At 41.7% G+C, this 14,016-nt stretch overlaps 1 protein-coding gene across 1 annotated transcript in view; it reads right to left on the reverse strand.

Annotated features, from left to right (window-relative positions):
- The window catches only part of ARMC3 (armadillo repeat containing 3), an 89,077-nt gene that overhangs the window by 24,390 nt on the left and 50,671 nt on the right, over window positions 1-14,016 (reverse strand). The window contains exons 10-12 of the mRNA XM_055428319.2: window positions 5,089-5,338; window positions 1,422-1,558; window positions 447-615 (exon numbers count right to left, since the gene is read on the reverse strand). Coding sequence (XP_055284294.2) covers window positions 447-615; window positions 1,422-1,558; window positions 5,089-5,338 — 556 coding nt within the window. The remainder of the gene's footprint in view (window positions 1-446; window positions 616-1,421; window positions 1,559-5,088; window positions 5,339-14,016) is intronic.

The following is a 14,016-nucleotide window of genomic DNA, read 5'->3' on the forward strand; positions in this document are numbered from 1 at the left end:
AAGTTGTTTTAAAATCATAATCATAAATGCAGCTAAGTACAAAATAATATTATTCTGCATTACATGTTATAATTCAGTATTCAAATATGGCTCATTTCAATGAGATTATAATTAATAAAATGAAGACTTATATTTCTATTGTTAACATAATTAACACGGAGCCCTAGAAGCAATATAAAAGGAGCTGATTCTTTTTTATTTTCTCTGAAACTTGAGACTAGCATTAGCAAGCTAATTTAAGTACAAGTAATTAAAATCTAGTTAAAACTGTACACAAATGCAAAATCTTATAGCCAGATGAAGTTTAAGGATGAAGTTCTGATTCCCAAGTTTCTGTCTATAAAAATAAAAATTATGTCAGGTGGTTATAAAATTGCCATGTAATGGCATCATGATGAAAGAACTGATCACTATATACTAAAATACAAATTAGTGCTGCCACTTACCCGACCATAATCATAGAATCCATCACTAATTATGTTACTTGATGACAAATAGCCAGTCTGGCTGTATTTCAGAGACAGGTAGTTGTTGAGCAGTTTGTTATAAGCTGCCTCACTGAATTTATTTTTTCGACTTACTGATACATTAATGTCTTCAAGGATATCTAAAGCCCTGTCAATAAAAGCAAAAATGACATTATTTGCCTTATACAAGCAATCTAACACTAAGTTCCCATTTATGTACCTCACACTAAGATCCTGAATTGAAGAACTGAGATGGAAAGGTTAAAACCATCCCACCCATTTAGATAAACTAATCCTGACAGAATTATAAAGACAAATCTGCCCTTTTTGAGAACATATATGCCATGTAGTAACTTATATTCAAGCAATTTGAAAAAGACACTTTCAGAAGAAAAACATTGTTCATTTAAAGCAAAAATTAGTATTGGACTCCAATATTTTTCAGCTAACCAGGTGATATACGCAAAGAATAAAAATGGTTAGAAATAGTGTAAACTTGTCTGTGGAACCTTAAAACCCTATTGACTATGATGCTCAAGGCAAGTGACTCATAGGCTGTTGGTAAGGAGAACCAATGCGGTGAAGCTGCTTAAATGCATAATTGTAGTGGAAAAGTTTGAGGGGACAGAAAAAGACAGATTACAGTCATGGCTTGACTGTTTAAATTCAGTCTTGAAAGTTGAGAGAGCAAACCAGGGGAAAGTGAAAGAGGAACATTTATCAAGATGAAAAAGTGGAAAAGGAGACATTGAAGATGATTTTGCAGAGGTGGTGAGGGAGGTCTAGGACCCTGCTTCTGCAGGCGGTCCCTTCAGAGGGACTGTGACCCACAGAGCTTCTGAATGACGCCCAGCAGCCTGAGCATGGGCATGGAAACTCTGTTGGACCTTCCTCCAGCCTGAAGAAAGTATGTGTCCTTGATCTGAACCAGACCCTCCAGGCCGTGCCACCCACCCGAGCCTGCACAACTCCACAGCCATGGGCTCGTCCCCAGCGCAGACCATCACGGCCCAGCTGGCATTCCTCCGGACCTCCTCATTCTTGGAACGCAGGAGCTCTACCAGCGGCTCCAGCCCACCTGCATTTCTCAGCTAGAAGTAGAAACCAGAATTTTACACATTAAGAGTATAGAACGTAAACATTTATGCTTAAAAAAAACCTTATTATTTGATTGTTAAAAGGGTATTGAGTACGTAAAAACATTTTAGGATGTATCCACATTTATACTTATTAAATTCAGGGGTAAATAATCGATTGTAAAAAACCTTAAGAGCCCAGTTTTCTCTTCAAAATCAGCAAGAGGCCACAGTAAAGTAATTGAGGGAGGGACTTTCCTGGTGGTCCAGTGGCTAAGATTTTGTGCTCCCAATGCAGGGGGCCTGGGTTTGGTCCCTGGTCAGGGAACTAGATCCCACATGCTGCAACTAAAGTGAAAGTGAAGTCATTCAGTCGTGTCCAACTCTTTGCGACCCCATGGACTGTAGCTACAACTCTCCTCCGTCCATGGGATTTTCCAGGCAAGGGTACTGGAGTGGGTTGCCATTTCCTTCTCCAGAGGAACTTCCTGGTCCAGGGATCGAACATGGGTCTCCCACATCATTGGCAGATACTTTACTGTCTGAGCCACCAGGGAAGTCCAACTAAATAAATAATTAAAGAATGGATATTAAAAAATAATTATTTTATTTGGAGAATAACTACAATACTGTGATGGCTTCTGCCATACAACAACATGAATCGGCCACAGGTATACATGTTTCCCCCCCACCCTGAGGGAGGTCATTGTGATTTTACACAGGGCAGAGATGGGGCAAAGAACGTGTCCTCCTTCCCCTAAAGTGCAGTGTCCCACGTTCATTCGCTTTGCTCCTCACCACTGCTGGTGCATTTGGCCCTGTGGTGGACAGAACCGTGGGCTCCCAGAGATGCCCTTGTACCCTGGAGGGTTCTGGCAGATGTGGTTAAGTTAGGGATTTGAAGATGGGAAGATTGTCCTGGATTATCAAGTAGACCCAATTTAATTACAAGGGTTCTTATAAGAAGAGGGAGATAAAAGAGTGTGAGGAGTAGGGAAAGGAAATTTGTAGAAACAGATATTGCAGTAATCTGCTTGGAAGATAGAGGAAGGGGCCACAGCCAAGAAATGCAGGTGGATAGTCAAAGCTAGAAAGGGTCAGGAAACAGTCCCATCAAGTCTCCAGAAGGATCACAGCTCTGTTAATATCCTAACATTAACCCATAAGACCCATTTTCAGACTTCTAACCTCCCAACTGTGAGGTAATAGAATCGTATCTGGCCACCTGATAAGAACAGCCGACTCATTGAAAAAGACCCTGATGCTGGGAAAGATTGAACACAGGAGGAGAAGAAGGCAGCAGAGGATGAGATAGTTAGATAGCATCATTGACTCAATGGACATGAATTCGAGCAAACTCTAGGAGATAGTGAAATACAGGGGAGCCTGGCATGCTGCAGTCCACAGGGTCGAAAAGAGTCAGACACGACTTAGCGACTGAACAACAACAATTGCTTTAAGCTACTGAGTTGTGGTCATTTGTTACGGCAGCAGTAGAAAACAGACATGGTCTCCAAAGCTGGGCAGGAGTAACCGATGCAGGCAAGTGGCACCCGTGTCACCAGACACTGTGACCAAGCCAGCCGTGTGGCCAAGGCAATGCTGAAGCAGTTCTCCAGAGGAAGATCCATTTTATCGTTCATATTTCTTCGAGGAGTGAAAAAGAAAACAAGAAGAGGATCATGGAGAACTACACTAATTACACTATTAAAAGAAATCACTCATGTATAAAATTATTCACATCGGGGGGAAGAAAAGATTTGACAGAGCGCTTGTCTCCCTATCTGAAATGTAATACTGTGCTATCTAAGCCTGGAGGACAAAGGAATATTCTACAGGTGTCTCTGAGTAGTATTTGAAAACAGGAGCCCTTATGAGACATGATCCACTTCCAATCATGTTCTTCTCAAACACAGGGGCTCTGATGGAGATTACACATTAGCACAAGTAACTTGGGCAGCTTTGAAAAGTTTACTTGAAGCATCTCATGCTTAGCAAGCCAATTTCTGAACATCTTTATTTCTGAGTATAATACAAGATAGCAATCTGACTCCATGTGCTCTTTTGGCAAATATCTAACTCGTTTATGAATTTCTCCACTCATTCTTCCATTCATCCATCCATCCACTCATTCATTCAACAAGTGCTTATTAAGCCTATACTGTGTGCCAGATATATATCAATGACATGAACACAGGGAAAGGAAACTTCAGTTCCCTTCCCTAAAGCCTCAGGGAGTTTATGGTCTTACATACAAAAGCTAATGCAAAACTGAGTTCAAGGAAGGCATGCACAGGGAGTGGTGGAATCACAGAGCAGGATGTTTGAGTCCCTGTTTGAGGACTGAAGGCAGGCCTCATGGAGGACGGAATGGCTGAGCTGGGTATTGAAGGGGAAACAGGCATTGGTGGACAAACATGAGACTGGATTTCTGAGCAGAGACATCAAGGGGGTATAAATAAGAGAACCGAGCATGCTGACAATTACAAATCGTATGGTATTTCTGGAGTGTAGAGTTACACCTGGGAGGTGAGTTCAGGCTTAGGCAGCACAGGTGGATCATCTCGAGCCTTTTCCTAACTGTTCCCATGGGGAAGTGGGACACCACCAGGGACTTGCAGTGATGCGATGAGGCTCATATATTGAAAGGTCAGTTTGGGGACTTCCCTGGTGGTCCAGTGGCCAAGACTTCATTCTCCCAATGCAGGGGGCACGGGTTCAATCCCTGATCAGGGAACTAGATCCCACATGCTGCATCTAAGAGTTCACATACTGCAACTAAGACCCAGGGCAGCCACAGAAATATGTGCCAGTACCAAGTCACTCCGTGGTGTCTGACTCTTCTGACCCCATGGACTGTAGCCCACCAGGCTTCTCCATCCATGGAATTCTACAGGAAAGAATATTGGAGTGTAGCCATTCCCTTCTCCAAGGGATCTTCCTGACCCTGGGATCAAACCTGGGTCTCCTGGATTGCAGGCAAATTTTTTACCGTCTGAGATGAATACAAATGAATTGAGTCAATAGGAACAAAGAAGGTGGGTAGGAAAAACATCTAGAGACAGAGGAGATTTGTCAGTTGTCTGAGCAGACAGCACTGTGAGAGAGCAGGGGCGCTGGGCTGAGAAAGATGTTTTCTCACAATCCTGACTTCCCGACCAATCAGCTCTGCTTTACACACATTAATTCGTTTTAACCCCATTTTCCTCCTCTGTAAAATGGGGATGACAAATGTACCTATCCCTTTTTAAAAACCTGAAGTATAACTGCTTTACATACTACATGCATTACATATAGTTGGTGTATCATATTAGTTTCTGGTGTACAACATAGCAATTCAATATTTTTATAGACCATACTCCATTTACGGGAGTGCTCAGTCACTCACTTTTCTTGGCTGGATGAGGTCATTTTGTTTCCTAACAGCTTGCATCTCGAGGGACTTCAACGATGGATGCGGTGAAACACTTGAAAATGTTTCAAATGAATGCAGGGGTAGGTACCGACCGGAAGAGGGAGAGGAGGAAAGTGACGCAAACGCTCACCTCTGTGCGGGCCTCCACGTCACACGCGGCTGCAGCCACGGTGAGGGCGGCTTTGCTCTGCACGATGGTGTTGGCCGAGTTCAGCGGGCCGAGCAGGGCGTGCATGACGTCATGGCTCTGGATGCCCAGGCGCAGGGGCTCCTGCATGGCCATGTTCGTCAGCACCGTGGCTGCGTTGGCGATGGCTCCGTCTCGTTTGCTGGACAGGATGTTGATTAACGCGTCTATACCATCACCTTCCGCAGCAGCTCTGGGTCAACGAAGGAGAAATGAATGCTCTTCACCCCACTTCAAGAACTGATCTTTGGAGCGTACAGCTAAGCTTATAAAACAAACCAGTGCATAAAGGCAATTTTAGAAAGAAATTAATTTACCCGGGCAATGAACCTGGCATTGAAGTGCTGGGGATTTAAATGGAGTCTGGGGCGGGGGGGTAATGTCAAGTTATGAATGAATTTAAATAATCCTTTCCCTACATCTGCAGCTTTGGGTTATAGAAAAATGCATGATTGCTTCTTAGAAACGCTACTACAGCTGTTCATTTTTTAATTCAGTAATACTTGTAAGATCCGAAAATTCCAATAGTTACTGAATTCTATTAAAATATTTCTAACCAGTAAGAAAACAAAGCTTAAATAGGAGGAATGAGTGAACATGGAAATTTAAGATCAAATTCTTCAGTTTCTCTTCTTTTTAAATGAAACTGTTAATTGTAGGTAGATGTTAACATGTTTGAAGGCAGCAAATCATTTTGATGGGTGAATGTTGCTTTTATAAATTAAACATCAAGATCAAAGTCATGATATTGACAAAAAATAATTTTAGTAATGTAGGCATATCCAGTTGTTAAATTTCCTGTTTCTAGTATAAAAGACTACCATCATCCATTAATATATTATTAACATTTTCTCACAACTAGAAATCCTAAACCTTCTTATAAAAACACTATACTTTCTATAGTCCTTGCTTTGTAATCACTCAAAAAGCTCATAAAAGAGTATAAATCCAAAAGACATAATTTTAATGAGTAAAAGATTATTTAATTATGTTCTTTAATGTTTGGAGTTGCTTCAGTTATGATGTTTCAAGCAATAAGATATATAGAGCATCCTGGTTTTAAAGGAAGACCCCCAATTGTATTAAAAATCTGTTTAAATCATCATGGGAATAGAAGTAATCAAGACAATAAAAGTACACTTGCTGCTGCTGCTAAGTCACTTCAGTCGTGTCCGACTCTGTGTGACCCCATAGACGGAAGCCCACCAGGATCTCCCGACCCTGGGATTCTCGACTCCAATAATACTAACATCTCTTTCAGGTTATATTTGACACTTAAAAAATTTCAGTTCAGTTCAGTTCAGTTCAGTCGCTCAGTTGTGTCTGACTCTTCACGACCCCATGAATCACAGCACGCCAGGCCTCCCTGTCCATCACCAACTCCCGGAGTACACTCAAACTCATGTCCACAGAGTCGGTGATGCCATCCAGCCATCTCATTCTCCGTCGTCCCCTTCTCCTCCCACCCCCAACCTTTCCCAGCATCAGAGTCTTTTCCAGTGAGTCAACTCGCCGCATGAGGTGGCCAAAGTATTGCAGTTTCAGCTTTAGCATCAGTCCCTCCAATGAACATCCAGGATTGATCTCCTTTAGAATGGACTGGTTGGATCTCCTTGCAGTATAAGGGACTCTCAAGAGTCTTCTCCAGCACCACAGTTCAAAAGCATCGATTCTTCGGCGATCAGCTTTCTTCACAGTCCAACTCTCACATCCATACATGACCACGGGAAAAACCATTGCCTTGACTAGACGGACCTTGGTTGGCAAAGTAATGTCTCTGCTTTTTAATATACTATCAAGGTTGGTCATAACTTTCCTTCCAAGGAGCAAGCGTCTTTTAATTTCATGGCTGCAATCAGCATCTGCAGTGATTTTGGAGCCCAAAAAAATAAAGTCTGACACTGTTTCCACTGTTTTTCCATCTATTTCCCATGAAGTGATGGGACCAGATGCCATGATCTTCGTTTTCTGAATGTTGAGCTTCAAGCCAACTTTTTCACTCTCCTCTTTCACTTTCATCAAGAGGCTTTTGAGTTCCTCTTCACTTTCTGTCATAAGGGTGGTGTCATCTGCATATCTGAGGTTATTGATATTTCTCCCGGCAATCTTGATTCCAGTTTGTGCTTCTTCCAGCCCAGCGTTCCTCATGATGTACTCTGCATAGAAGTTAAATAAGCAAGGTGACAATATACAATCTTGACGTACACCTTTTCCTATTTGGAACCAGTCTGTTGTTCCATGTCCAGTTCTAACTGTTGCTTCCTGACCTGCATACAGGTTTCTCAAGAGGCAGGTCAGGTGGTCTGGGATTCCCATCTCTTTCAGAATGTTCCATAGTTTATTGTGATCGACACAGTCAAAGGCTTTGGCATAGTCAATGAAGCAGAAATAGATGTTTTTCTGGAACTCTCTTGCTTTCTCCATGATCCAGCGGATGTTGGCAATTTGATCTCTGGTGCCTCTGCCTTTTCTAAAACCTGCTTGAACATCTGGGAGTTCACGGTTCACGTATTGCTGAAGCCTGGCTTGGAGAATTTTGAGCATGACTTTACTAGCGTGTGAGATGAGTGCAACTGTGCGGTAGTTTGAGCATTCTTTGGCATTGCCTTTCTTTGGGATTGGAATGAAGACTGACCTCTTCCAGTCCTGTGGCCACTGCTGAGTTTTCCAAATTTGCTGGCATATTGAGTGCAGCACTTTCACAGCATCATCTTTCAAGACTTGAAATAGCTCAACTGGAATTCCGTCACCTCCACTAGCTTTGTTAGTAGTGATGCTTTCTAAGGCCCACTTGACTTCACATTCCAAGATGTCTGGCTCTAGGTCAGTGATCACGTTATTGTGACTATCTTGGTTGTGAAGATCTTTTTTGTACAGTTTTTCTGTGTATTCCTGCCACCTCTTCTTAATATCTTCTGCTTCTGTTAGGTCCATACCATTTAGGATCATATTAATAACCAAAATTGAAAAAAAAAAAACCCTGAGGCTATATAGTTTAGCTCATCTCCCTGCATTCTGATAAGTTCAATTTAACTTGGCTTTGTCACCTAAATTTGCTGATGGTGAAGGAGAATTGACGTGTCAAAACAGAAGTCATCAGAATTATTCATCAGAGAGCAGAATACACATACGACCTCAATAAGGAGACTGGTAACTCTAGGTGAAAGGAAGCTGTGATTAGGCACAAACTAGCTCTGAAGGAAATGGCAGCCCACTCCAGTGTTCTTGCCTGGAGAATCCCAGGGATGGGGGAGCCTGGTGGGCTTCCGTCTATGGGGTCACACAGAGTCGGACACGACTGAAGTGACTTAGCAGCAGCAGCTCTGAAGGAGACTCAACTGCAGTCATTGGGCAGGAATGACATCATTCTGGAGAATGAAGGGCTCCTTGGTGTTGACCTTGAAGGCAGCTTCCACCCCTGGTTTATATAAATCCATCCAGAAAGCACACCATATTGATTGTCACCAAGGCAAAGCGAGCACTCAGTTCCGTGTTTCTCCTCCTCCAGTCCCTGGTGTCTATTTAACCCTCTGTGCCATCTCCCAGTCTTTCTCTGGGAAAGTATCCTTTAAAATTTGGTTTGATGACAGGTGACCAAAATTTGGGAGGAAGCCCAAGAAAAATACTGAGAGGAAGGCCCTGCATCTCACTATGACAGACTGAGGGATAGCATTTAATTTCCTTTCGAGTATAAAATAAACACTCTTAAGATTATTTCATGTTACATTTCTCTCCTATTATTGACATGGTGGTCATTTGATTTTATGAATAAGGGAAAATTTGAGGCTCCAATATAGTCTAAATTTGGTGGAAATTCTCATATTCAACTTATAGTAAAAATTGACATAAAAACTACCAGCAGTAATTTAAAATTATGCATATCTTCTAATTAGTATATGCTTCTTGTTGTTCAGTTGCCAAGTTGTGTCCGACTTTTTGTGACCCTGTGGACAGAAGCACACTAGGCTTTCCTGTTCATCACCAACTCTGGGAGCTTGAAACTCATGTCAATTGAGTCAGTGATGCCATCCAACCATCTCATCCTCTGTCACCCCCTTCTCCTCTTGCCCTGAATCTTTCCCAGCATTGGGATCTTTTCCAGTGAGTCAATTCTTTGAATCAGGTGGCCAAAGTATTGGAATTTCAGCTTCAGCATAAGTTCTTCCAATGCTTAAACCTCAAAATATTTTGTTCCCTTTGATTTGTTTTTCATGCACTTAATGTAATCCATTCCTTAAACCAAATACTTTGTGATTCTTAATCATTATAAACACACCTTGGTTAAAATGTACTTAGTGGTTTTAGATTTTCACTTTTTAACACATCTTGGAGTGTAAAGAAAGAGCACACAATGGTATCCGTGAGAGAAGCCAGAAGTATTTTAGGTAAATGCATTTCAGTAAATTCTCAAAGGCTTTGTCTTTTGTGTGTATCAGGGAGTTTACCGAAAATTTAAGTAAGTACATAGGATCATACGCCATCATTTTAGTTTCTCTAGTTTATGGTTTTGTTTTTTTTTTAAAACAAAAACAACTTCTGGGTCATGGAGACACAGGGATTTTCATCAAGTGTGCCTTTGCTCTCAGTCTTTCTGCTTGGATTTTGCTTCTCTCTTTCTCCTGTACAAAAGCATGTCTGGCCCTGGTTCATTTATACTCTACCTTCTGCTCTTTCTTTGCTCTTTATGGAGGCAGTAAAGGGAAGTACATTTTTATGTACTAGCTGTTTAAAAAGCTCAAAGATTCTAGACACAGTGGAATATAGCTTTTACTAAATTGAACATAACTGCCAGCACCAAATCATACATGCACAGCTGGGAAAGCAATGTAATATAATGTATACATATCTGCCCATAATTTGCTATGTGCAGCTCTAAGTGAAAAATGCATAAATGAGATTAAATTATGATATGGAAAATCAAGCTATTAGTCTTACTTAAAAAAAATAATTTCAGTTATAGAAATGGAGTGCAGAATTTGTACTTAAAAAAAAAGAATTGCATTAATTTTATGTCTTTCAAACCCAAGACACTATGTCTTATTTCCCCCGTGTCTAACATATACACAAGCCAAATCCTATCCTATTCTAAAACACATTTTTAGTTTCCTAGATGGAATAGTATTATTCAAATGGATAGGATAGAAGTCAAACTGCTTTGTTATAAAATATAGTATTACAGGGTCATATGTCGTCGTGACAATCTGAACCTATTTTCTGATATTTACTATCACTAGTCTCCATTCGGTTGGACTTTAATCAAATAAGAATTTAAAATATAAATTGAAAAGTTTAACCAAACTAAAAACCAAATATGGGGATGTATAAAAACATGTTTATATCATATATGTAAATAGAAGTGAAGTTTGACATGTCATGTCTGTCAATTTATTACCAAGTCCTATTTCCCTCCTCTGTATTTCTCAAATCCCTCCCATTCCTCCATTTCCATCTCTCCCTCTGAATCCAATCCAATATCCTTTCTTATGGATTGATGTAGGTTCTCTTCTAACACACTTTCCCCCTCATCCACTCCAAACTTTTCTCCATCTTACAGTTAAATGATTTTTAGAATATATATATACACACACACATATATATACTTATTTATATACATATATGGATTTATATATTATTTATACATATATGTATATAAATAAATACATATATATTTATACATATATGTGTATATATACATATATTTATTTGGCTGCACCGATTCTTACTTGCCACACATGGGATCTTCTTTCTAAACCTTAGTTGCAGCATATGGGATCTAGTTCCCTGACTAGGGATCAAACCCAGGCCCCCTGCATTGGGAGCACAGAGTCCTAGCCACTGGACCACCAGAGAAGTTACTAAAGTGATTTAAATTTTTTCACTTTTATATGTTTATTGGAGTATAATTATTTTACAATGTTGTGCTAATTTCTGCTGTATGATGAAGTGAATTATACATATATCCCCTCCTTCTTGAGCCTCCCTCACCCCTCCCTTCCCATCCATCTAGGTCATCACAGCACGGAGCTGAGCTCCCTGTGCTATACTGAAGATTCCCACTATTTGCTTTGGCACAATGGTAAAGAATCCACCTGTCAATGCAGGAGACCAAGAGAAGCAGGTTTGATCCCTGGGTCGGGAAGATCCCCTGGAGTAGGAAATGACAACCCACTCCAGCATTCTTGCCTGAAAAATTCCATGGACAGAGGAGCCTGGTGGGCTATATAGTCCATGGAGTCACAAAAGAGTCAGACACAACTGACTGAGCATGCAGCCAAGTGTATTTATGTCAAACTTCATCTCCCAGTTCATCCCACCCTCCCTGCCCCACCTTGTGTCCACACATCTATTCTCTATGTCTGCATCTCTATTCCGGCCCTGGAACTAGGTTCATTTGTGCCATTTTCCTAAATTCCGCATACACGTGTTAATATATATGGTATTTGTTTTTCTCTTTCTTAGCCATAAAAGGGAATGAAATTGGGTCATTTGAGGAGATTTGGGTGGACCTGGAGTCAAAAAGAGTGAAGTGAAGTTACTTTTTAAGTAATATAATCATATTTCTCCTCTACTCCAAGCTTCCACCGTTCCCCATTGCTCAGGATAAAGCCCCAGATTTCTCATGTGTCCTCTGAGGTTAAGCATGAGTTGACCCTGTCTCCTTCACCACCCCCACGCTCCCTGCCACCTCTTCCTGTGGCTGCATCCTAGCCAGGCCTTTCTGACAACCTTGCCGGGCTCCGTGCCACCTCAGGGTGTCCTCACACTCTGGTCCCCCTGCCTGGACATTTCTTCCCCCGATAATTCCCATTCATCTTTCAAAGTTCAGCACTAACATCTCCTCCTCGAGGAAGCATTTCTTGACCCCCAAACTAGGTCAGGTCTCTTTTTCACATGAGCTCAGAGCATGCATTTGCTAAACATAAAAGTTTCTTTTTGTTTTAAAAAATGAGATTTTGGTACAAACGTTCACAGTCAGAGAATAGTAACCATCTCAAAACATTATTTCATGGCACATGTTATGGAAAGGAATTCAACACAAAGTTTTTTTGTATTAAGTCCCCAAGCCCCACAGTGAAAAAGCACTTACAGCAGGGGCGCTAAGAATACTAAGGAAAAATTCAGTTGCACAAACAGCATCTATTTTACGCCTCCCTGTATTTACTATGCTGTTTCATGTCTGTGTGCCTTTGCACTCATGCTCTCTTTGCCCCAAACGCCCTGCCCTATTTCTCCCACACCTCTGCCTGAGGACCACTAGCTCACCCTGCAAAACCAGCTCACTCGGCCCTTCCTGGGTGAAGTTATCCGAATCCATTACTGCCCCTCCTTATTAATCATCCTTTCTCTGTGTCTTCCTGGTACCTACTTCTCAGGCAGGCTGCGAGTCTTTTTATATCCCCAGTGTTGAGAAGATCAATATATTTTAACTGACTTGAATCACCTCAAGGGGAGTGATGAGAACCTCTTGCAGGTGTTGAGAAACAGAGAGGGAAAAGTGTTCAGCTCAGTTTTAAGTTCGCAAGAAGGGCGAGGGCTCAACAGTATGGGGATCTCTGCTTGTATCACTTAAACAGCTGCTCTTGAAAGCAGGTTATTTCTTCCTCACCCCTGGGCTTCTCTAATTATATGGTGAAGTCATTTTTATAGGACGTGTAATAGACGAATCTTGCACTTGACACAGTGTCTTTGCAGTCTGCTCCTTTCAGGTATCAAGGGATGTGGATATTCTGTCTTTGCGGACACGGTGGACTGTTTATTTGGGCTCTGACATCGGAGGACATGATTTGGTACATCTCGGATGTTGATTCTTGCTGCTGTCGGGAGGCTCACATTTAACCCATCTGCAAAGGCTGGTTACATGAATCAAGGGTGACCTTGGGCCACACGGAAAATCTGTTTAACAGAGCCCACATACCGGGGAATATGTGGAACCCGATGGAACAGATGGTAATATTGGCAATCAGAACCTTGTTTGTTAACAGTGATTACAACCATTCCCACCAGCACGGCTTTTCATATGTCTCCGTGAGGTTTGTCACACCAAAGAAAGCCATATTGGTGGCAGACACGCTGCGAGTGGGTGGGGAGGTGCATGTGCGGCGATCACTGGGGGCTGGCGAGTTTAACTGCGGGTCCCGCGAGTCTGTACAGGTGCGAGGGGGTGGGGCGCGGGCCGCCAAGATAAACAGATCTCCTGGTTATCACAGCCAGATTTGGAATGCTGTGAACAGGATTCCTGACTCTCATTCCAGCCAGCTTTTCAAAGGTAATGACCCGAGAAGTCGAGGGTGTTCGTTAAATTGATCGCTTTCTGAGTCCCAAACAGCCGTCACCCCGAGGCAGCCCCACAGCTGCAGAAGACAAAGAAATGTGCCCCCCAACTCTGGCTGAACCCCAGGATTGACCAAAGTAGCCAAGAGATTGTCTCTTTTCAAATAAATATTTAAAGACGTTTATCAGAGTCGGACACGACTAAAGTGACGCAGCAGCAGCAGCATCCGTAGTAAGGGACAGAATCATGATTAAACTGCCGGTAAAAATCTTAAAGAATGTAAAGTAACATTATCCCTAAAGTGAAACCCAGCCATAAAAACAAACGGAGGAAGCTTTGCATCCTATAGCAAAATAAGAAAAAAAAAAAAGCAAAAAAAATTTTAAGTATGTGAAATCAAATTGTTTCCATCATACCGAGGTACCCTAGCAAGTATGATTTGGGGGCTTCCAGAATATGCTTTTAACTACAGTTGCTGCGACATCACCATTTTTCAAGAGAAAACTGCTAGTCGCAAGGAGTTGAGTACACCCTAACCCAACTCCTCCACAGAGAACACGCAGGGTTTTTTTTTTTTTTTTTTTTTACCAGTTAGGAGG

Source organism: Moschus berezovskii, chromosome 15 (genome assembly GCF_049115385.1).
Source record: "Moschus berezovskii isolate FMDL1 chromosome 15, NW_MosBer_1.0, whole genome shotgun sequence".
Taxonomy (NCBI): domain Eukaryota; kingdom Metazoa; phylum Chordata; class Mammalia; order Artiodactyla; family Moschidae; genus Moschus; species Moschus berezovskii.